The sequence below is a fragment of the Neodiprion virginianus genome, chromosome 5, assembly GCF_021901495.1.
Source record: "Neodiprion virginianus isolate iyNeoVirg1 chromosome 5, iyNeoVirg1.1, whole genome shotgun sequence".
In the NCBI taxonomy this organism is placed as follows: Eukaryota; Metazoa; Arthropoda; class Insecta; order Hymenoptera; family Diprionidae; genus Neodiprion; species Neodiprion virginianus.
In genome coordinates, this window is record NC_060881.1 from 26,532,905 (window position 1) to 26,557,872 (window position 24,968).

Below are 24,968 nucleotides of genomic sequence, written 5' to 3' on the forward strand. Positions count from 1 at the left end.
AGATCGTAGCTTTGGAGGAAAATTTAAAGTTTGCATTGCTGATCTTCGCCTTTGATACGTGACACAGCGTAATGCAGATGTTTCACACGGGTAAATTTTATTATTTTTCGACAGTAGGTACACATACATTATTTGAGAAAAATTAAAATTTGTATAAACATTATAAAAGGAACTTATGCGCGATTATATTTATATAAACGTACGTTGACGGAAAAATATAAAGACTGTCAACCCTGGGATAACTTTCGTTACCAGTATTCGACGGGTAAGTGAGGCTGGAGCCATAAGAAGCCTAGTTAGCGATTTGATAATTTCTTTGTCCGCGGGAGCTGTTTAACACGCAATCCCATACGACATATAAAACCCCATTAGGTTCACAGTCTTTGAGAGTCTTCAGTCAACTATACATATTATGTCTTTAGAATTTAGTTTTTCCGATTGTCACTTGACCGTGATTAAAATTGTACTCTGTATAAAATTCCATTAAAAATGCTCCGCCTAGTTGCCAAAACTTCTCATCGCTCGGTACAAATGGTGATAGGCATATTTCCAAACTTTCGTATGTTAGCTGGAAAGTCACAATCAAAATTAGTAAAATAAGATGGTTCCATTCAAAAACTTCGTTTGGTATTTCTCATAGTGAAATAAGTAATAATACAAACACTAACCTTTTCACAGTTTTCTTTTTCTAGATATCATACACTAATGAAGCTCATACAGTCATTTTTCGTTTTTTAAGTACTTACTGACTGGTATAGGTGTGAAAATCAAAAAAAATCTCATAAAGTTATAGCGTATACTCACATGTTGAACGTAGTACTTTGAATTGATGGTGAAAGTCTTTTCAGCTATTTTGAAGTCGATCGGTGGTAATTTTGCAAATTCCCTGCAGTTCACCTGATGCAGTGTAGGTGATACAGCACGCAAAAAATAAATCACATTCATTAAATTTTTATGACACAAACTTAGCTGTCACTTATTTATAGGAGTCTAGAAATCCCTGTACAGTTCGAAAAAATAATATCTACGCCATATTACCATGTATCTGTCCATTTTGAAAATCGCTGGCACGAATGATCTGGCACCTAGCAGGTCGTTTATTAACTGAATTTCGTCCCTTGGCCCGATTATTGTGTTTGTGCTACTATCCAAAAGGGCTTCACAGCCATCCTTGCAAAATGGATGAGACTTATTCCTAACATCTATAACCATTCTGCAAGAATCAAAACGAACCTTGTTATCGTTTTTGTCCATTTATATTATGTATTCTCGAAATAAGCAAGAAGAAACTTATTACCATTCAGATGGAAAGTGAAAAGTGAAATATTAATTGATGAATTAACTTTGAAAGATCTGCTGTGCGCTAAATTCACCTGTCCATTTTGATCTTCCAGTAAAGTTTCCCTATCACGGGAACTGTAACCAGTGTTGACTCGTTAACATGCTTTCTATCTGGTGCTCCCAATACCAGACGACCAGCTCTTTCTGTGGTCGCATCCCTGAAATTGTGTGTAATTTTATTTATTTATTTTTTTACTACTAGTACAATAATGGTTATTTTGGAGTATTTTAGAAACGAAATATTCTCCATTGCAATTCAATAAAATTATTTGCTAGAGTGGGAAATAGCTCATTATTGTCCGAGCCTTCAAACACATAAAATTGATAGTCGTGTATAGAGACGTTTGAATTGCAAAATTCAGAAACGAATTTATTTCCTGTAGAATAATGTAATACGTGAAATTCACCTGTTGAAGTAGAATGAAAACATTGGCTTATTGATAAGCTTCTGTTTCAGCATGTTTGTGAAAAAAGATGGAGCCTTGATGTGTCTCAGGTCTGGAAAACCAAGACCTATAATTCCATCAGCTTTGCTAAGTCCATAAGGAATCCAAGGGATGTGCGTCATCTCGATGAAACTTTGATTCTCTATTGTTAAATGATCGAGCTAGTAATTTGAATTGAAAAAGAGCTGAGTTAATAAGATTAATCACTTCATTAGATGGGTGAAAGTGCGAATTGCTCTGGTTGACAAGATATAAGGAATTATTAATTTTCGCGCACAAAATTTATACGAAAAGGAATAATATAAGACAGTTCTTACTCTGAATTTATCCCGGGAAACAAAACCTTGGAGATCGTTTGCTGTGTCTCCAGTTGAAAAGATGGTTCCATCTTCTTGATAAGATGAGGATCTACTGCTGTCATATCTCGTATGCGTCACTGTATTAAACCAAACGTTAATTGATGAAGAAAGATCTTGAATCTTATGTAACAAGAAACATTAATGTAAATCATATAGTTTGAATATTTTTTATGCAACGTGTTAATCAAATCGTTATAAATACAATTCAATATTGATTTATAACTAAGAGTTTTGTACGTGGTTAAGAAGGAATGCTTAATAGAAATTGTTCCTGCTAGAACCATATTCAATTCTTACTGCAGGCTATTTCAAATAATCCACAATGCGCAGAGGGTATCCAGGTGTCTCCCCACATAGTGTTGAATACCATTTTGAAATTCTTGGCCGGACTTCCAATGCGAATTATTCCGAAATATTCTGCCTATAATATATCGTGATCAACATAGGAACAAAAAGACACTCGATACCTGGTATCAGTGTGCGTTTTTTAGAATCGTATGATACATGTGAAATAAAACTACAAGTCGATGTATGTTAGTCTGTTTACTGCATTGCTTTCACTCTTGAGATAACAAGTATTGAAATTTATCTAAGATGTTTAGTTTCACAATGATATGTTGGATAAAAAATGTAAGAGACAGTATGTGTGTGAAATTTTATTCTAATCACTTGATTGGCCTAAGTGCAATTTTTAATGGGTCCACTTACATCCATAAATTTTTGCAGAGGGATCGTATCGTTGTGCCATACTGGATTTGGCTTAGTTTCACTTGCTTTGATACTTTTTCCACGTGTTTCATCACCGACAATTAAACGTTGCCTGTATATCGGTATGCTGCAATAATTTTATCGTTTTAACTGTTTTGAATTCGATTCATTCCAGAAAGAATTGAATCTAAGAACTCAACAAGAATCATGATATTAGACAATAGTACATATTTTAACTTACTCAAGGGTCGCAGCGATGCACAGACTGATTAATACTGCGGTAATCGCGGCACAGAAACAGATATTTCTGGTCATTGTTCGCCTTGGTTCGAATGCCAAAATTCGTGCTCTCCACTTTGGAATTAATAGCGATTAAACAAGTATTTTGATACGGTTCACGCGACTATTGTACCAATCAACATTCGCCGAATAAGGACGGTTATTATTACTGTTAATTTCGCACAAAGAATTATTCGTGTTTGCACCAGCAGCGGCAGATCCGACCTGATCGTAATTCTAGATAGAAATAAAATGCATATTGAGGAATGATGCCGGACCGTCACGTGAGTGACTCAAGCGGGGAATCCCGGATAACGCGGTCTTACTTTTTTATCATCTTAGGGAACCCCGGATTAAGACCATTCCCACCATTCCTTATGTCGTTGACTGAAGACCGTTAAAAGAAGGTTCCCTAGTCGAGTTTCGTGGGCCGTATAAAATAGCATGTTAAACAGCTCCCACGGATAAAGAAGTTACCGGATCGCTAACACAGCTTCTTAAAACGAAAATTTATTTAGGTTGCTGCTTATCTTCGGGGTTACAGTTTGTCAATTCTCCGTCAACGTTCGTATCTTACGGAAATCGCGTTCCTGCCGTTCAATTCCCACCACAGACGGGTACGGTAATGACGATTAAACACGTCCATCAATTATGCCCAATAAAATCGTTCAACAGAGGTCAGGCTTTTAATTTTTTGCACCAAACTGCGGATAAGAATTGGAAATCAGCACGATAAGCTGTTAATCTTTTAAATAATACAATCCTGGAACTGTAATTTTCTGCTACTTTGCTATCAGGTGGCGTATTTCGGTACGTAAAATTCTTAACGACCGCGAATTTTCAATCGAATTTTTAGACGTGCTTAGAAGTAAAGAATGCTTGAATTAAAACGAACATTTTTATTGCCGTACTAGAGAATCTGTTTAGTTTTGTCTGCAATATATTGTTGAACACATATTGAATTACACAAATATATATATATATTTATATATATACATACATATATATATAGTAGTAGTAATAATAATAATATTATTATCCTGTACATGTACATCTTTTTTTTTCTTTTTTGTTTGTTAGGTCAATAATATCTTTATTATTATTATTGTTATCTTCTAAACGTTAGTTAAGATATATTAGAATTATTAGATCATATCGTCGTTTGATTCTACATATTGTATTTATTTTATAAAATCCACCTGTTTCAATATACATATAATTTTGTTGTTTTTTTTTTTTTTTTTTCCTTTTTCATATTTTTTGTATCATGCATTTCCTAGGTTTCCTTTTGTTATTATTTTGGCTTCTTTCTTTCTTTTTGTACGATAATTATCTAGTCTTTTTGCCGGCTCGAAAATGAGACATCATTGGAAGGAAAAAAATCTGGAGATAAGCAGTAAGAGTTGGGTTGATTACAGGTTTGATGCGATTATTATTATTATTACCTTGTTTGTTAGATTTGTTTTCGCACTTTGCTTTCGCATATTGTCAAAAAACTGTGGCAATATTTTTTTTTCAATTCTTTACAGGTCCCCGTGTAGTGATATAAATTTGCAAGGGTTGGGAGAGAGATTTCGGCAAATGTATTAATCTGGTTGTATCACTTTGCGATTTACTGGTTTTTTCTTGTTCTTTCTTTTTCACGTTATCCTAGTGTTTCAAAACAACGAAAATTTTCTAAGTCGACACAGATAGACACGTTCTACTACTTTAGAAATTAAATTTATAATATATTAATTGTTTGCGCAGCAACAGCTGTCTGCAAAACGTAATATTATTCGTCTATTAACTACCGTTAAAATATTATTCAATATAATACGTTTAAAATAATATAAATGCATCCGTCGCACCTATTGAGACTGAAAAGTCATACAGGTGTAATATGCGGTAGTTTTTTATGCAATGTTTGTTATGCAATATTTTTCACTTCTCTTTTTTTAAATGCAACCGGTATAAATGTAATTTTTTACAAGCCAATATAAGTATTACAACTCATCGAGCAGCTCGCGGTATGAAATTTGATGAACGCTGGTTTCGGAAAAAATAGAAGAAAAAAGAAACAACTTCGACACGCGCATTCTAAAAATTAGATAATGATTATTCTTCTTTTGCGTTAAATATACATACATTATTATTATCGTCGATAAAATAGACTGATGTCTAATAATTTTGCTCTTGCTCGTCTCTTCATGTACAATATTATGAGAATAACAAACGTAATGATAAGAGTAGTAATAATTATAATCATGCAAGTTACCTTTTATACTAAACTACCAAATACTGAGATTATGTTGCATCTTTTTTTTTAGTGTTGCGGCCGTATATATGGTATATAAATGAATTTGCCGAAAAGTAATACACTGCAAATAATACCGTTCAATACAAAAATTTTGTTACTGCTGTAAAATGAGCGACCGATACTCGAGCAAACAAATAACCCGATGTATAATTTTCAGCTTGCAATATGTAGCTGAATTTTTTGAAATATTTCCATCCTTTTTTACCTTCACATATTTGATTGAATTTGCACGGCATACTGACACCCGGTTTTACAAACCTGGTTTGACATTTCTCCTGTCACGCATTCAATGGTAAAAAAAAAGACCTGAACAAAATGTTTACGGCGGCAGGTGTACAGAGAAAGAAAAAAAACATAAAATTAACTGAAATGCGATGGTTGGTTTTGAAACGTGACTTTGGCAAAGAAGGAGAAAGACGGAAGACGAAATTCTAAAGCATAGAATGGAGATTGTGATTTTTAGCGCACAGCATGTTTCGTTAAATCTAATTTATCGTCGCAGGAATGTAATAGATTTCACAAACGAAAATAGAATTAATTCTCTTCTCGCGAAGAAATTAGCGCTATGTGATATGGACGTGTGTAATATAATACGGGGTAAGGATGGTATTCACCTCGAAGAATAAAAGAAATTCTCGTGTAAAAGTTTATTAATTAAAGAGGAAGAGATGTCTACAGATTGTTTTGCGACATAAAAAATCGTAGTTAGACACGCTTCTGAAAAATGTCTTAGAAAGCGCGACATACGCGTGTCGAAAATTTCAGTTTTCGAGCAACGCGTGGCGTTTCGGAAATGATTCTTAGTTCGTCGCAAACTTAAAAAACGCATACCACAGAACATCGTAGGAGTCTTGGAACACGATTTTCAAAACGACATCATTTGAAAATCATTTTTCAGACCGCCTCGGGTTTAGAACGTCGTTTTTTTTCTTCCACAAACCGCGATTTTTACTATACACAAAATAACCCATACACGTATTTCAACTTCGATGACTTGTTCACTTTATATTTTCTCTGACCATTGACCGACTTTCCAGTTTTCGATTCTCTGAGATAATTAAGTAATATGAAATAGAAAAAAGAAAAATCTCGGGGAAAAAAACACATGCATTCAAGCGTCAGATAACGGAATTTTTCCTTCGCAGTGATACTCTTCACGTCGTTCATCGGTAATTTACAATCTAATACCACGACGACACAGGTTGTATAAAAAAAAATAAAAACGAAAGAGCGGTGAGGAAATCGTGGTAGAATCGGCATGGGTCAGGAATAGTTGAATATCTGATAATGAAAGTGAGTGTTGAAGCCACACACAGAAGATCGCTCAACTGTCAGTTTTTGCGCTCTTTCTTTCTCCTTCTCCGTCATAAAGTCGTACGTTATAACGCACATACACACGCTCATCATGTCACTCGGCACGAATATATAATATAACGCAATTTAAAATAATTATAATCATAATAATAAAGGTAGTAGTAGTAGTAATAGTAATAATAGTAATAATAATAATAATAATGCAGTACATATATCTCAATCAGTTAAATCAGAACGAGTTTTTCGTTGTTTTTTTTCCATTTTTAAGTTTTACGACACGATTCATGGTAAAAACAAGTGGTAGAGGTACACGTTTGCTCTCCTATCTTTCCTTTAGCGGTTCTTTTCAATAACCTTATTTTATTTAATTTTCTTAATTTTTTTTCATTATGTTCATTCTTTTTTGTTACTTGTGTACGTTCTTGTTAAACATATATATATATTTCTGGTGCTTGTTTTTCTTCTTCCTGTCCTGTCGAGTGAACTGTTGGTTGGGTATTATTATTATTATATTACTTTTAGTTTAAAGGGTTGGTTTTGTATTTCTCCTTGTTTTTCTTTTGTAAGTTTATATCGGGGGGAGGGTGAGGTTCAAAATTAAGCAGCCGCCTCCGCTTCTCCGCCGTTGTTTTCCGCCTCTGGACTTTTATCCTCCAGTTTCGCCTTCTTCTCAGGGCTCCCGTCTTCCGCCGGTGATCCGTCGACTACGTCTGCGGACACCGTCGATTTCCTCTTTATGCAGCAGGCATCCACGGGCGCATCTGAAAATAATTGAACGTAATTTCATTGTGTGTACATAATAGAATGGTGCTCAATATCGTACAGAAAAAGAATAAATTCATTTCCTATAAATTGCATTTGTTATACATATAGTCATCCTTATAAAATGTTCTTGAATATTTCACAGATACCTTTTTCCCGTATAATGCCATGGGTGAAACACATACCTATATGTATACACTTACTATTTGAACAGCTGAATTGAATGTTTCTTTTTCTATCAATCCTCCCTACATCCATCATCATGGTACGAGTTAGTTAAAAATAAACATCTTTAAGTTTTAAATTGAAAAACGTGAAAAATTGTATGTAAAAAAAATCACCTGTGGAATCACCGTTCTCCGTTGATTCGGGCTCCTTGCTGTCCTCTGCCTCTTCCTTCTCCTCGTTTGACCCATTTTCTTTTGCCTCCTTGGCCTCGCCGTTTTCGGACGCTTTCGAGTCTTCATCGACGTCCTCTACGACCTTTTTCTCCTCTTCCACAACCTTCTTCTCAGGAGTGGCGACAGTCTTCGTTTCCCTTCGAGTACCGCGAAAAAAATGGAACAGAAAGAGATACGGATCAGTATGGCAGAAACGATTTAATGTACATGTTTAAAGCTACGTAGAGGGTTCCGGCACACATTGAATAGTTGATTTGGTCATTACATCATTATCTCTGAGCCAAAAATCATGTTCAGAATGAAAGAAAATTTATAATGATAGGAATTCTAGGGTACAGAATGCCTTGGTTTGTTTCTTCTTTTTCTTCTCCAGGAGTCTCGGCATTCCCCAATCTCCTGAGGGGAATTGAAAGAGGGATGGACGCGCGATAAAGGAATAATATACGTCGGTCTAGAGAGTTTTTATCACGAAGCTCTGTTGTGAAGGGACAAAGTTACAAGCGTGTATAACGCGAAATGCATACATTCACACATACATACATACATATACACGTGCATGCAACAAGGTAATCGATAGATAAATTCGATAATTGTTATTTTTATGGAAAGGATTGACAACCACTGTCGCGTATAACGGTTAATATTGCGAGATATGTAAAATTCCCGGATTAAACGTAAGAATTAGTGAGAACCTCTGCTCCGCCGGCACCGACTGCCTAGCGACGTAAATATGCAACACACATACGTTCGCACACAGAAAAACATACACACATACCGTTGTCGGTAAAATAATGACCTGACTTATATTATTATGATCGTTATTATTATAAGGAAGTGTATTCACATTGTTTCAGAACCTAAAGCTTCGCTTTTCGTGCCGGTTCTTCGTCTGATTCTCGCATCGCGGGTTTCGAATTTAAATTCATACGCGTTCCCGCTAATCGGAAAGAGATTGCAAAAGTTCGAAGGGGAAAAGATTGAGATTGAAAAAAAAACAACTACGAGTAGATGAATAATTACATCGACGATAATGCCTTACTTAAGATATTTTGACACGCTTATCCAAATACTTTCATGGTCAATTACGCGGCAATGCAACGTAAAGAGAAAAGAAAAAACGCAGACGTTTTTACTCGTTTTTAAATCTATTTTGGGCAACGACGGCGGATAAAATACGGGACCGTTGTTCAATTTGCAAAGCAGTTTTACACGCATGGACGACGAATTTTAACACTCGTGCAGTTCTTTTTTCGTATACCGAGAGTTCTTACTGGATTGAAATAAATATATCCAGCCCCACGGGGCAAAGTAAATAAAATAACGCGCGGTTGTGTGTAGGAAAGCGGAGCGGAAGGGTGGGGGGGATCAGCGATTTGTTATCCTTTTTTTAATACCTTGTCGGAAAGTCGTTGGCACGACTAGTAAAATCGCACACTACATTCAAGGCGAGGAAAAAAACTGAGGCCAAGTGTTTTCCGATACTTTTGGCGGAGTCTTTACCTGCCGGCAATTTCACCTACCCTTTTACTGAGCTCGTACGCCAACGCTTGCGTAGTAGAGAATTACGCTAGCACAGGCAGACGGTAAACTTCTCACAGATGCTATAAGGACCGGAGAAATAGCAAATGTCTATGTGTACACTGTACGTACATTCGCATACTGTGAAAGACGTGAACGTTAACATTAAACATCGCCGGGGCGGCTCGCCACGCGATCATGGCCGTTGCATTGCACGAACTTCAAAATGTTATAATTTAACAATCTCTGTTTCGTCTCGTGTTTCTTCCTAACTAGATAATTTCATTGCGCGAAAAGTAAAACTGACAATGCGTGAAACGTTTTTAGAAAAATAAGTTAAAAAAAATATATATATATATAACTATTTTTCAAGCCATCCAAACTCCGTCGGATGAATTGCATTATTTGTATGTACGGATAAATTGGATCTCTCCTGTTGGACATGATTGATGGGTATGTTTATTCAGTGAGATGCGACTCTGCGGTGTTAAACAATTGAGGTTTTCGAATCTACGATCACATGATACTCGGTTGTGCCTGCAGATAATTTGATATTCAAATATCCCCGTTCAATCTTCAATCCAACGAATTTTCCTCAATAGCGAATAACTCATTGAAACGGACCGGTACGCCGGCAGTATGCGAACGCGGATTCACAATTCTCTGTCCAACCTGAAATCATCTCAATCGGCTTTCGATGATTCAATAAATCAAAATCGGTTGTGGCTGGAGGGTTCGGACTTTTTTCAATTTACCGGGCTCACGTCAACCCGGCGAGCAATAGCCAACCCATCCAGACCTCCGACATATACATACTACGATTCATTCATTCGTTTGGTTGATTTATAGCGTGCAGCATATTCGCACATTTGCGCACGCATTCGTACACACAGGGCTGTGTGTAACGTGATTCAAGCAGTTCGGCGAAGAACGCGAATTACGGTAGTCGAAACGCGTGGGAAAGAGAACCCGCGAGGATCGCTAAGGGACGGGGAACTCCCGACGTTAGCGCCACGCGGCTAAGCGTCGTTGCGGCGAGCTCGAGAACAACTCGACTCCTCCCGCCCCTTCTAGCCTCGTTCCCCTACCCGTGCCTGTTCCTGGCGCTGCCCCCGGCCGACCCGTGCCGACCGGTGGAACGCGGCAAACGATGGAGAGAAGTTCACGGCACTCACACAGAGATACCTTGCAGCCTACCGGCACACAACAAAGCATAAAACCGCGGCGAAATGCTGTGTAGAGAGGAACGTATAAACCGACGTGCGCACGGTTCGGTTCCATCTTCATACCACGGCCGCGGTGTTGTTGAATGGAGAATAAACAGTAAACGAAAATGAGAGAAAATGAAGCGAAGAAATAGAATTTAGGAAAGAGAATACACGTACAGGGTTACACGTGGGACCATTTTTGTAAACAGTTTGTAGTGGTTCGTGTACAAAATTGTATTTTTGTATTACGAGCTGGTAACATATTCCGGAAAGGAAGTGACCGTTATCAATAACGTCGTTATGATTATTCGAACACCTATTCAACGTTTAGGGACAATTTATCGCTAGCAGCGCCGCTGTACGATCGACGATTATTTCCAGGTATGGATGTAGCATCGCTATATCTACACCTACAGAATACACACGAAACGCTTTTGAAAGCGACAGCCGACACACGGAGAAGAAACAACGATCGATAGAACGGAGAGCGTCGCGTTCATCGTGTGTGTGTGTTTGTGTATGTATTTGTCATATACAGTGTCGGCATGGGTACATCGTACCCACAGGCACGCTTCATCATACTGTACCACAGCGTATAGTGTAGTAGATGTAAGTAGAGTCTAGGACAGTACAGTCGGTGGCGAAAAGGCGGTTTGTCCGCTTACGCACGCCGTACCGACTACGTGAGAGATGGCGGTGTTAATAAATAAATAAACATAGGCGTATAAAATGTTCGCTGAAGAAGCGCTAACGAGACGATCAGTCAACGAGATAGCAAAAAAGTGACTATTCGTCGTGGAATAGTTCTTTTCACCGCTCTCCCTCCCTCCCTTTCTCTCTCTCTCTTTCTACCTCTTACTTCCATGGCGTTATTGCAAAAGCATGGTCAACAGAAAGGCGGGAGGTGGACAAACTATAGCGAAGATGGATACGCGTACGAAAGCGCCGCCATTAACACGTGGGAAAGGACCGTAGGTGAAGATATAGCGGGATAATCTTCCCCGAAACAGGTGTATAAATGTAGAAAAAATAAGTTCAATTCGATCCGCGTTCTCCGCTGCGACGTTACCGCGCAAGAGCGGCGTGGGTATTTTTCCCCGCGCTTCACTCCGCCGACTACCTGCAAGCTCTCTCCTGCCTCCCCGCCGCCGTTGAGAGAGGGTAGAAAAGAACGGAGGGAAAATGACAAATTGATGTAGAAATTGACGCAAGCGAGGAAAAAATATACAACTAATGTACGAAAGGCGTAAACGGCAATGTTTTGTACGAGGTCTTATATTTTAACGCGAAAAAAGTTGGAAAAAACACACACACACACACACCCGACACGCACACAGGGATATACACATACAGGTAACTCGCCGTGTCCACGGTTTCGGATATATCTAGCAATGTGCACAATATACTAACTTGGTATCAACAGCGGCGGTATCGGCCATGATGAGTTTTCCTTTGAAATTTACTTTCAATAAACACAAATCGTAGATAGGTTAAATAAAAGTGTTGCTAGGTCACAAACGCGTCGAAGACACTGAGCGAGCTCCGCTTGCTTGACACACTAGAATCCCGGTCACTCCGCTGCCGCGTACTGACGCGCAAATGGCAGAGAGAGACACGGTCGCGTCCCCCGGCCGGGCGGCCTTCAAACGGCTTCCTTTCCCGCTCGATTCCAGATGGCGCCTCGGCACGCGCTTCTCCCCCCGCGGCGCTGCGGCTCGACCAATGAGCGAGCCGTTATCGAGGGATAAGAATTTTGTACTTTTCCGGTTGCATAGGGCCGCGAATCGTTTGAACAACTAATGCCGGCGATATAACGTGCGCGAAATCGAGTATCGAGCCCGTTATTTTATTAAGAATTTATCAAAGGCCGATATTCCCACCGCGCAACTCGCTCGGCAATTGCAATCGCTCGGCGGAAACGGGGTGGGGAATTTCGGAGAGTTCTAGAAGTTTCGCGCACCGCGCTGCCGCTCCTTCCGGTCGGTTGCTTGATTCGTTCGCTCGTTCGTTCTTTCGTTCGTTCGTTCGTTCGTTGGTAGGTAGGTATGCCACTAACTAAAACCAAACGTGCCACGCTGTGCGTGCCATCCTATGCCGTGCCAAGCCAAGGTGTAAGGCACCGCGAGGTCGACGGCTTCCACCCAGGCTTCGCTCCTCCCTATAATGCGATTCTCGTAACTCTTTGTCACGGAATGCTGATCTTTTATGTATCTAATGCACTACGTGTACAACGCCGATGAGAGCTTGTCGTTGTGGTCGTTATTGTTATTATTATCATCATCGTCGTGCCAAGGAGCGTCGTATTATTCACCGCGAAATTTACGTGGCTTGAGTTTACGTGGACCGTGAATCTGACTGGATTTGTAAAGAACGTAGTCACCCAGGCGTTGACACCCTGTTTCTATAACCATTTTATAACCGTCCAGGCTGCAGACGATCATTTTAAATATCGAATTCCGGGAACATTTCGAATTCAAAATTTCAGCTCGGATGTTCCGCGCTCGTTCAAACTTGATGCATGGGTCAACAGACGCCTTATATACGGCATACATATAACGTGTTATCGACGTGAAACGAGTGGAAAATTCAAGCTGCGTAACCTGCGTAACGTACATAAGTCACTATATAGATATGCGTGCGTCGAGCGCACGCGCGAATTCGGCCGGATATAGATCGATACCATTAGGTTATTTTAACGGAAAGAGTACGTAATGAGCGTTAAAACTAATGCTAGGTGTTGCTACTGCTTTTCGAATAAATGGCGTGGCGGGAGGGGGGGGGGTTATGCTGTGATGCATACGTCAATTGCTTACAAGCACCGAACACAAGAATTGGAGGTGACTAATATTAATTTAGAGAATTTAAAAGATGGAGATTCGAATCATCGTTCCTACCTGAGTCAATCTACACCGCAAGTGCGGTTTTTTCTATGCTTTTTTATTCTTGTTATATGTCATCTTATTTTATTCGACGCTATGACCGTACCGGCCACTGAATTTTAACTGAAATTGCTCGTAAATTCAAATTTTTCACAATTCGAACACCGTTCTCATGTACGAATCGCGTGCAAAGACGTCATCGCAACGCAAAATACCAAACAAAGTAATTCGGTAACAGCCGGTGCAAAAATTATGTGAAATGAGACACAGATCCTTAGCTTATGCTCCTTCGTTTTCCTCTCTTGCTTTCTCTTCAAATAATCCGATTCGTTTTTTTATTATTTATATATATTTATAGACGCAGCTGCGTATGCGTACTGTACAGTACCTGCGCATCGAAAAAATTCAAATTCTCACAACAGCTACAAGAAACTTATGCGACCACCATTGACGCTGCAACATTCGTATAGGTTTAATTACAGAACATATTCTTACTTTCTCGTTACTCCTCTCTTCTCCATACTATGTGACCAGTTGAGCTAACCAACCGACACGCTTGAAAGTTTATCTAATCTTTATTTGCTTATCCGGCATAATACAGTACACGAGTGTAATATTAAAGTATTGCTCGTTCGTATCTTAGCTGGAAATAAAGAAATGAAAACCAGCTCCGCGGTTAAAAAAGCTCGGGTGTTACCTCATTGTTACACCTTTACAGCCCCGCATTGGAATTTCCATTCTTATCGTTAAACATTACCATCGTATTCATTTATTTATCTGTCTAATACGCCAATCGACTGATTCCTTACTTTTCTGATCCCCGTCGAATGCCCCCTCCCTTTCCGCCGCTCGTCGTCCAGACCGGGCAATCTAAAGATGACGTATAACCGAACTGAAAATTTTTAATTTTCCAGCGACTAACAAGGACCAGTCAGTGTTCCAGTTTCTCTGTTTTTTTTTTTTTTTATTTTTTCATGTTAAATTAACGCCCACGATTGCTCGAACAGTCTCCAATAATAAATTTTCCTGCGGCTCGTGGATTCTTCACCCGCCTCATACCCGTGTGAGAATCAAGTCCGTGCACACGAACACAATTGCGCAACTCTCGGCTACCTTCGTCTATCTTCGTTGCAGTTTCGGCACGACGCCATATTCGAAGCTAACCGGCGCCACTCCGGCCGACTCGGCATCATCGCGTATGCCGCATGCAGTACCAACATTAAACTTACCTGCTTACGTCCAACAACGAGCTGTGGGAATTCTACTGGACTTGCTGAGAGGCGCGTCGCGGGTTGCGGCCCGCGGTGTCCGTCTTGATTCCATAAACCGGAGTAGACCAGAGCTATAAGGTATGCTCACGAGTAGTCGGTACGGTTTATTTTCGAGATTGCGCCGCATAGATTGTCTCATATTCTGAAATACGCCACTGAGTCATTACGAGAACGAGTGTCGGCGACCGGTCAACGCAAATCTCAATTTCTGCTGTATCAACATTTCGAATTGCAGAAGCAAATCGCGTCGGTCGTTTTCCCAGGTCATTTTTTTTTTTTTCTTTTATTCACATTCCCTGACAATCCAATTTTCGCCGTTACGCTGGATTTGCGAATATCTATCGATAAGACTTCGTTGTTGCAACTGTTTTAGGTCTTAAAGTCTTCGATAACATGTTTTGCAGTAATTCGACTTGGTACAGATGGATGAATTTCAACATGTAAAAATATTATAATAATGACAAAAAATTTCAAACTTTATTTATATGTATGTATAAGAAGTTACATTACGTCCCCTTAGCACGTGTGGATCGTTCCTCCTTTTTCGTTTTATTGGTTTTTCAGGATCTTAAGCACGTGCTACCAGTTAACACGTTATCGCATACGTGTATATGCATGTATATACACATACATGAATAACCTATACGCATGTGCGTACGTATACAATACTTAAGAACCTACGTGAGTGAGATATTTTAGCTAAGTACAACTTGAACGCGCTGCAGCTGCGTCGGGACATAAGCGTTGCAGGTGACGACTTGGGCCAGGCTGCAGATGTCTGTTCTTCTCAAGATTCATGTCTTCCTGTTCTTTTAACAGTCATTCCTCGACCCGTTCGCCCTAAATGTATTTATGATCGGACGAAAAAAAATACTGATTTAACATTTGTAAATTCAGTGGGAGGACAAAATAAAAATGTAAAAACCTGAGTTTATACTCTTGGAAACGTTTTGAGCGGGTGCGCGCTTTCCGCGACGATGTCAAACCCTTTTTATGATGAGCGAGAAATACTCGCTGCAAAGCGTTGAGGAAATTGCGAGAGGAGAAAGATAAATAGAGAATTAGTAACGCCGGATGAATATCACGATTCAAAAAACAGAAGAATCGTTCGGATGGTCCGTGAGGTGGCGCCACGTATCAGCAGTCAGGAAATCTGGCCGTTTTATAAAATTTATGGAATGTTTGAAATAAATAAATATTACAATTGATAAGGACACATAGAAATTATTTTCATGCGTGGAACTTGAAATTCCTAATTCCAAATTATTCTTTCCATGAACTTGTGAAATGCACTGTGCGCTGCAGGCTTACTGAAATTTTATTCCTCGCTCGTTGAATGCCTAATTTTAATAGCAACAGAAGCTGGCATCGCGCGCGCATAAACATGCTATATTCACACATTAGCACACGTGCCCCGGTGCACGGATGTGAGCTATTCTTGGTTTGCAGCGGAGACGCGGTTACCTAGATTATAATGTGGGCCGATGTGAAAAGCGTTGATACGTATATGGTTGCGGATAGCGTAATTCACTCGGAGGGCCGTCATCCTCGTCGACGTCGCCGGAGTTTTCGACGGAAGGAAAAATCCTCTCCGCGCTTCGGTGACGCAGCGAGTTCCTTGGCCCCGCACCTTTGCTCTTATGGTATATTACGTATGTATGTATATGTAAGCATTCCGTAACAGCACGCAAAAGGAGATATACAAGCAATAATGATACGGTCATTTTGTATAACTGTATAACTATACCGTATATGGCTGCGGACCCTTCACCTGGAGGGACTGAAAGCCTCAAGCGACGTAACTTCCGATTTGAAATGGTATTATGCGTTAATTATTGATCTCTCGATAGTTACGCCTTCGTCAATCCGTTTGTACATTATACGTGGAAAGCCATATTTTTCTGATCAATGTGGAACGGACCAAATATCCTGGCTTTTATTTAGTGAAACAGTAATGTCAAAAATAAACAGTTAACATAGTATTGCTCTGAATGTAATCTATATTTCAAGAAAAATACATTGTAAGGTAGCATGACATGTATCATCTAACCAGCATTCTTTAGGCATAATTAATTTTTAACGTCAGGCGCTACTACGATTTAATTAGCTCGTTACTCGCTTATATTTTCAGTGTCCGGTTCTTGTTTGAAACCACGTCAAAATTACCAACGCACAAAACGATCCTGAAGTTGATATGATACGTGATATTAATTTAGGAACGCTTTATAACGTGTATTAATTACTCCGTAATGCTTAAAACAAGTGAAAACTTTCAGGCACAAAGCGGTCGTACGTATAATGCGTATACCTATTTATAATATAAATATGCGCCGCTGACAGGCTATAATAAAAAATCAAAGAAAAGGAAAAATCTACAGCAAAAGTAATTCAAACTATCTCGAATGCCAAATTGAAGTTATAAAGTAAAAGTGTTGCAACAGTGCGCGCATGAAGCGCCATGTAAAAGGTATTTGACTTCGTTAATATCACGAACATGCGACGATTATTCGGTGCAACAGTTTGTACAATCTATGGCTGAGAGCGAAACCTGGCCAAGCTAAATAGTAGAGATTACGCCGCGCATCTTGAGACACACACATTCATCGCCGTCGGGGTTGGGAAGTGAAGTTGTTGCGGAAGCGCGTGGCGTGAGACTTGATCGTCCGACGACACCTACTGTATACCTGTAATCGCGATTCGATGGACCTCGAACGCGACCCCTGCAATATTGTAAAACAAGCCGGTCGTTCATCGGTCAAGATCCTACAATAAGCCGTCGTCACTTCACTCGACACGGGACATGCCGAGAGAATTTCCCTGTAAGTTTTCGTGTTTTCTTTTGTTTTATCTAGCGTAAAGTTCACCATTACGGTGTTTAGAAAGGTCCGGCGAAAAAACAAGCGTCTCTAATCGTTTCACTCGTCCATCAGACCTGTGTAAACACGATAGAGGAAAGAGCGGGCAATGTAATACCCTGCAATTATTCGGTGCAACGGTTTCGCAGTGTATGTACGATACAATCTATAAAAAAGAGTAACATGCGTGGCGAGATTTAGCTACACCGCTACAACCACAGATATTGACAATGCGGGGTTGTGTACATGCATATGCGAAGCGGCGCACACTAGTTCTCTCTAGCGAGTGTGGTGGCGCTGACATTTGCATGTATGCACACGGTTTGCGATTCCAGGCTTTGCGTGTGTAGTCTGATCATCGCATCTCAATACGCGCACACATTCACAGTCCGACGAGGATTACCAGCGTGAAGTTAACCGCGCGAGTGTTGAGTGTGTGCGATCAAGCTTATCCTCACGGTGCTACCTCCGTAGCAGAGATAGGTATCAATTTTTAATTTCGCATTTCGATTACACCCCTCGAGAATATCGCATCTCGGTAAGCTTCGTACTACAACATTGATTGTCAGTTTGATTCGTTGTTGTTTTTTTCGTTACATTCTATCGAAAGTTCTCCCCGTCACGGTTCTGTTCATACGCATATTTGTCAGTCGATTAGGTGCGACAGATTCGCAAGCATCTTTTAAAGTCACGGAGAAAAGAAGAAGCCCGTCTTCGTACACACAAAGTCTCGGCTGACGCCGTAAGTTCATTCGTGCGAAGCTAACCGCGGAAGTAACTTCACGAATGCATTTCCAATCGCCTAATCACGCTTCGATACGACCGGCTTCGATTCTGCCGTTTCTGCATGTCAGACAGGACGGGATTTCAAGCCTGTAAGTTACCGATTCAATACGGAAAACAAACGCCCGCCATTGTTTATCGGTTCGGACTCGTCGTTGCTCGACGTTTTCTAGAAATTCAAGCAGTCGAGCGAGGCGTTCAGTGTTTACCCCGGGAGCGTCGTCTTTTTTTCTCACCTCGTCTTTAATTAAATAGTGTGACACATTGTATGATTCTGCGAGTGAAAACTATCGGGCAATAAGATCGTACTTCTCGTTTTCGCGATTGTGATGTAACGAAGACGTGTCGGTTCTGCTTTCCGTCGGCGGAACGAATAGAAATAAACGAATCAAAGGGAACTTAGATTTCGAAACTGATAAAAGATTCGTAAGTTTACATTCTTTTTGTTCCTTCTAATATACTCAGCTCGATTATATCCGTATCTCCCTAGCTATTTTACCGACGCTATCGTTAGTTACGTTAATTAGTTTTTTTTGCTGGCATCGTGGTCAGAAGTATAAAATAATAATGAAACAACGCCGAGTCGAGTGCCGGGAGTGCATTGCAGCTCTAGGAATCATCAGGACCGTGAATTGGGAATTTGGACGAGCAACGAGAAGGTAAGAACACTTGTTTTCTACACATTGACTACTTATTTGTGTATTCTATTAAATAGGAATATTTACATGCAATCGATATTACGATCCTCTATAGTGCGTTTATGTGAATGTGTCGAAGCAGAGTCGAATTTACAATGTTGGTGGCCTAAAATCTGAAAAATTTGCCGCCCTATGGGGGCGAGATGTATTATACATGTGATAAAGAATGCCGATCACCATATGACAATGCCACAGTTGAGTCATAACATGTTAGGTATTGAGATTCTGTTCACGAATGTGTGAACAGATTCTTCTTCGAAATTTTTATTTTGTATTTCTTATGGACTCACAATACACTTTATTCAGCTAATTCTTATCCCGTAAGAAATAAATGAATATTGTACATTTATATTTCGACAGCCAGTGGTTCAATTCGATTCGGGTTTGTTTTATTCAAAAGTATGTAGATCAGGCTTCATGAAATTTTAATCGCAATTAATGGAAGGCATTGTTTCAGTGACAATAACGTTTACCATTTCACTCGACTGATTATACATATCTATTGATTGAAAATCTCCTCTTTTCGACGGCACAATTTTTGTTTCGTCAAAATTGTAAACGGTTCAAATTAAAATTTGATTTTTTACGAACGAAACTGAACGAAAAAAACTTATACTTTTGAAAAAAAGAAACACCAAACGAATGGAATGATTGGTCGTTGAAGCATGAATTCCCCAAATTTACTCACATCGTCAGACGTCTATTCGTACATTATAACTCCGTAAAATAATCTGCAACGAATTTCCATTTTGGGGTTTGCTTACTGATTTGAAAATGTAATTCGCATGACTCAAAACATCCTCTTCATGTTTGTATTTACGTTACAGTCATACAAGTGAAAAACCGAGTTAGTCGTGATTTTACTAATTTCACCTCAAATCGTGATTTTTTCAAGACTTTTCAATCAAGCCCGTTATTTTTACGAACGATGAAAAATAAGCAATTCCCGAAAGAACAATGTATTTCAAACTCGAGGTTAGAATTCAATTTTTGGATAATAAATGGAAGTCGAATTTTTATATTTCAAATCAAATATCTTTGAATGTGGAGAAATGTGTAAGATTGAAGAAACAAATGTCAACATTATTAAAAATAACATAGTCGATAGAATTTTAGTTTTTGCCCTTCAAATCAATTTCGGGCAACTGAAACGATTTCCCAAAATTCGAATATTTTTCTTTTTTCGCAAAGTTCGATTCAAGAAGAATTCATTGACTCACTTGAGTTTGTCGATACGACTTCCTAGACGCAACATAACTTTGATCGAAAATTCGTTAATTTCGTAAATAACCAAATTCTTACTTTTGATAACTAAGGAACGGGGTGACGGAAAGTTTTGAAAAAATCGGGGAAGGTACTCGCTTTTATAATTCAAGGAAAACTGATGGAAGAAAAAACCAAATCCAAGTATCAAATAAAAATAAAGTGATAATAATTAACGGGGACAAACCGGTCTGTTCGTTGTTAGCCTAGGCGTAAATAAGGGCCTGTGTTGAAAACGCTGGTGCAGCTGAAACTTTCTGATAAGCTGCGAGGAAAAGAATTGAGGAATTTTACTCATGTAAATTGCGAAGCGTGGAGTAGGAAGATAGCGAGTTGAACGAATCGTTGGAAATCGAAGCGAAAAAATTGTACGCGGGAAGACAATTGTCCCAAACGAAAGTTTCGCAGCAAACGAATTGCAAATTTGTATAATTGTAATTTCGGGCTATTTGCTTATTTTCCGCACAAGGTTTTTTGAAAAATTCGATTTAATATAGCAAGGATTTAAAATCCTTTTACTTTACGCGACGTGAACTCCGAATGGTGCAAAGCTAAATTGAATCACGTTTCACCTTCCCGCCACAATCCTTTACTCCGATCCCTGCCTATTCATCGTAGATATCATATCTCTTTCGAGCAGCTGTGCGTTACCACAACTGCATATCCCACATTTATTCGCCTCTCGTTCATACACATCTAAATTACATCGGCAACGTTGTAATTAAATTTTCTTTGTTATTCTTTGACCCTTTATACATTTATTTTATTTTTGTTCCGTAAATTTACGCGTTTGTTTTAGTTTGCAAATCCAGCACGGTAAATTGAAAAATTACGTAACGTAACAATGTCAGAAAAATAATTCGGTCGTTTGGTGAATTTCGTTCTATTCTTGAAGCAGAGGCGTTCTCTTTTCCAGATTTAAATAGATTTTGAAAATCGAATATGAGACCAACATTTGAATCTAGAATGCATGTAACAAGGACCGATTCGTTTTGCTAGAAATTGTAAATTTCTGTGTACAAAATTTTGATGAGTTTATATTCGAATGAATAAATTTTGATTCTATACGTATAGTATAAGCATCAGGCAACGGCACGTTGAAAGAAAAAGTAAACTTCATCGAATAAATCAATTTTTTCTTTCATTATTAAGTGGAAGAAATGAAAATTTAGCATCTAAAACACAGACTTAAAATTCGTATTGACCGATGTAATCGATCGAAGACCACAATCGTCGATAATGAAAATGAGTTTGAATCGAGGTCTTCAGTCTGTATGGAATTCAATTATTATTCCCATCTCAAACAGCTGTAACGTGGCTGCAACAAACCTCTGTTCACTCCAATAGACGAAATTAAGTCAACTCAGACATTGCCCTGTTACTTTAACAATGCAGTTGTAGATACTCACTTAATTTCAGTTTTATGAACTTATTATTCCACACATGTGCAGTCCTACGGAAACCACAGTCTCCGTTGTTGAAAATAATCAGATTCTCTGGAAAAACCGTAATTTAATTAAATGATCCCAACAATCGTAAGACGACCGCAAAAATATTATTAAATAGTTTTAATGCTCTTGCGGTTTACACGCGACGTGTAATAATTATCAACGCTCGGGGAACGTATGATTTTTGAATTTTTCACACCTACGCGTTGAATCGTCAGCTCATTTTTTATTCACGTACCACCGTTATTTCAAAGCCCCCCCCCTCGTATGTATTACAAATAACAGCGAACTCTTCGAATTACTTATAAAAATGCTAAACGTGTAACGGCAATATAGACAAACACTCCTATCTAGGCGCATACTCGAGATTTATCGTGCGCTATAATTAATTGTAAGTGTACGATCGATCAAGTTATATCTTCTACCTTACAACAACAGCCTCTTCTAACTACCCAGATACCATCTAGTTATGCATCATATTTACACATGTACACACGCATGCGGATTAACTTTGTTTTACTTTGTTTGTTGGTTTTTTTTCTTCTTCAATTTTTATGATGAGAAAAAATCACCGCTTGATTTGCGTTCGCTGCCGGTGTCGCTGTTGATTTTTTTTCTTCCTTGTGTGCATGTTTTAGTTTCTTTTTGTCTGTTTCAGACTCGATTTTTGAATAAATTCGAGACGGTCTAAATTCAGACATATATATATGAATAGTAAAGAGAGGTAGATTCGTTGACTTTAATATTGAATATATTTACTTATCTGATAAATATTTATAACCATGAACGTGATGTTGAGTTAATAATAATCCTATCTTTTACGTTATAAGAAAATAATGTTTTTTTTTCTTGTTTTGAAAACAAAGAAACCTTCAAATTAGCTGTTTGATCAATTTCTTGCCGGAAAGACTCTCTGGAATTCTCCGAGTAGTACCAACTTCCTTTTTCCTCATTCGGTGTGAGTGTATTTATTTTATTTTTTTTTTTTTTAATCTCGTTGAAGTCTCGTGAAAATTGTCAGCTCACAGGATCGTGTATCGGAAGAGGGATGAAGGGATGGTAATAAAAAAAAAAATAAAAAATAAAAAATCGCACACATGAAGGAAAAAAAAGTAAGAAATCCTTTGGCAAATTGGCGGCACAGCTGTCACTGCACCCAACCACCAGCGTCAACCCCCGTGGCCCTTCGACCCTTTGGAATCGATAGACCGAAAGCCGCGTTGTGATGCGATCCTGGCTGCGCGCCGAGGAGCGCAAAAAGAGCGACACGAAAGCAACGCAGCTCGATGCGCGCGCATCCGCGTTCCGTTTCCCTCTATCGTCGCAGAGTGAAGTATGGAAGAGGAGAAAAAGGAAAAACGAGAGAGAGAGTGAGAGAGAGAGAGAGAGAGAGAGAGAGAGAGACGGGAATCGACCAAGCAAACCCGACTTTTCTCTCTCTCTCTCTCTCTCTTTTTAGTTCTCTTCCTCTCTTTCTCTATAACCTTTGCTCGCATACGAGCGCCGCACGTGTAGCGTGTAGAATATACGTGAGGATGTGTGAACGAAGAGACCGAAACCGGCGCGCGGTCAGCCAGAAAGTCCTGTGTTTAATTTACCTTCCTCCCCGGCCTCCCCTCGACTTGACGGAACTTGCCCGATTGGCGTTTTATCTCTGTTTTGAGAAGCCGCGAATCGCGTGCACTCCGGACCCTGTACAAAGAGCGTCGAGCTTTGCTAATCTGCAAAGGATTATAACGAACGAGTGAATATACACCGCTACCCCATAAACCCAACTAACCCTCCCACCTATAACCCGATACACGGTGGTTTTATGCACACCTTACGTATGCGCATTCATGGTGTACATGTGGTTTAATCGCTTGTGCCCATTCTTCCGTACTCACGAACACCGTGTAGGTGTAAATACGTGTTGCACTCATGCCACACAGTTGCACACACTCGCTATCTGGTCACTGACTAGGTTCATTCGATATACGTACGGTTCAGGGTGCAGGAGGCTACGTCATTGGTATCGTTTTTATCATTTTTATTTCCATTTTTTTTTTTTTTTTTTATATCTTTTATTCTTCCTTCTCTCAAGGGTGATGTTAATTTTACAGCGAAACTAGTATGAATAGATAAAGCAAGGCAAGAATACGTCAGAAATTGAGGATATAGTTGTTGCGTTACGTAAAAACGAACAACCGTGTTGGGAGTAAAAGAATTAGTTTTATGCATATTATACACATGAATATGTACTTGGTGGTACTGTGCTTATGCGATACTTATGCCTAGAGTTGTCGTACAGAGGCACGTGTAATAACGCGTGTATAAGTCGAGTGCCGTTGTTGCTCCTCTGCTGCTGATGGCCGTGATGGTGGTAGTGGGATATATTCATCGAAAGTAAAGGTAAAGAGGAAAAATAAACAAGAAACGGCTAAATATAAACGTGCCGTAACACGACACATACCGCTATCCCTCAACCCCAACCGTGATGTAACCACCATGCTTCTTTATTTGCGTATGTGTCTGTAAGCGGCGGTTTTTTTTTCTTCTCAAATTTTTATTTTTCATTTTTTGCCCCACTTCGCAGTTTCTTTTTGCTCATTTTGTTGTCTCATTAAACGTCTGTTGGAAAATTGATTCGTGACCTCGTTTGGCCATGTGTCGAACATTGGGAAGCGAAACTCATTACATACTCGCTGTGTTCTGTGGATATAACGGTTTTGTAATAATCGTATGGGGTAATGTCAATTTTGAAGGAGATGGAAATAGTTTGGATAATTGTGTATTCAGTGCACGTCACGTTTATATTTATGATGTGTGAAATCTGGAGAAATAGACGAATTTTTGTATCCGCAGGGAAAGTTTCGCGCGCAGATGGATCGAACAAGGGCGCAGAGATAAAGTGATGGCGCGTAAGTTCAACGATGATTGCAAATTTGATGAATTCAATATTCTCAAATGCGGGTCAAATTTAGATACGGTTGTGGCACAACCGCAGCTGGAGATGGACGATAGATATTCAACCGGAGTTTATTTATGTTTTATGATTCGGAAGATGAAAGATGAAGCATATAACTACTTGCGTGTGTGTGTATGTGTGTGTGCGCATGTTTTATTTTTCTTATTTCATTTGCCGTAAATTTAAGAA

The 24,968-nt window shown here is 39.3% G+C and overlaps 3 protein-coding genes across 3 annotated transcripts in view; 1 reads left to right on the top strand and 2 right to left on the bottom strand.

Moving 5' to 3' along the window:
- Positions 1-59: 59 nt before the first annotated feature.
- On the bottom strand, positions 60-3,417 carry LOC124305306 (cathepsin D-like). Its single transcript, XM_046764560.1, has 9 exons — positions 3,096-3,417; positions 2,855-2,981; positions 2,444-2,567; positions 2,105-2,223; positions 1,749-1,948; positions 1,374-1,499; positions 1,039-1,213; positions 805-897; positions 60-568 (listed from the first exon to the last, which is right to left on the bottom strand). The coding sequence occupies exons 1-9, from the start codon at positions 3,167-3,169 to the stop codon at positions 419-421; spliced, it is 1,188 nt and encodes a 395-aa protein (XP_046620516.1). The 5' UTR covers positions 3,170-3,417; the 3' UTR covers positions 60-418.
- An 868-nt stretch (positions 3,418-4,285) lies between these two features.
- On the bottom strand, positions 4,286-12,241 carry LOC124305309 (uncharacterized). The gene is made up of 3 exons (XM_046764563.1): positions 12,046-12,241; positions 7,850-8,046; positions 4,286-7,507 (listed from the first exon to the last, which is right to left on the bottom strand). The coding sequence occupies exons 1-3, from the start codon at positions 12,072-12,074 to the stop codon at positions 7,344-7,346; spliced, it is 390 nt and encodes a 129-aa protein (XP_046620519.1). The 5' UTR covers positions 12,075-12,241; the 3' UTR covers positions 4,286-7,343.
- A 5,329-nt stretch (positions 12,242-17,570) lies between these two features.
- The window catches only part of LOC124305921 (organic cation transporter protein-like), an 80,203-nt gene continuing 72,805 nt past the window's right edge, over positions 17,571-24,968 (top strand). The window contains exon 1 of the mRNA XM_046765930.1: positions 17,571-17,604. Within this exon, the coding sequence (XP_046621886.1) occupies positions 17,586-17,604 (19 nt within the window). The 5' untranslated portion in view covers positions 17,571-17,585. The remainder of the gene's footprint in view (positions 17,605-24,968) is intronic.

What these genes read in the sequence shown, in the direction of transcription:
- LOC124305306 (XM_046764560.1), bottom strand. Translation starts at nt 3,169, where the DNA reads ATGACCAGAAATATCTGTTTCTGTGCCGCGATTACCGCAGTATTAATC. An exon ending in CTCTGCAAAAATTTATGGAT is followed by an intron (nt 2,568 to 2,854) that starts GTAAGTGGACCC and finishes GATATATTATAG; the next exon opens with GCAGAATATTTCGGAATAAT. An exon ending in ATTATTTGAAATAGCCTGCA is followed by an intron (nt 2,224 to 2,443) that starts GTAAGAATTGAA and finishes GGTTTAATACAG; the next exon opens with TGACGCATACGAGATATGAC.
- LOC124305309 (XM_046764563.1), bottom strand. Translation starts at nt 12,074, where the DNA reads ATGGCCGATACCGCCGCTGTTGATACCAA. An exon ending in ACCGCCGCTGTTGATACCAA is followed by an intron (nt 8,047 to 12,045) that starts GTTAGTATATTG and finishes CGGTACTCGAAG; the next exon opens with GGAAACGAAGACTGTCGCCA. An exon ending in GGAGAACGGTGATTCCACAG is followed by an intron (nt 7,508 to 7,849) that starts GTGATTTTTTTT and finishes AATTATTTTCAG; the next exon opens with ATGCGCCCGTGGATGCCTGC.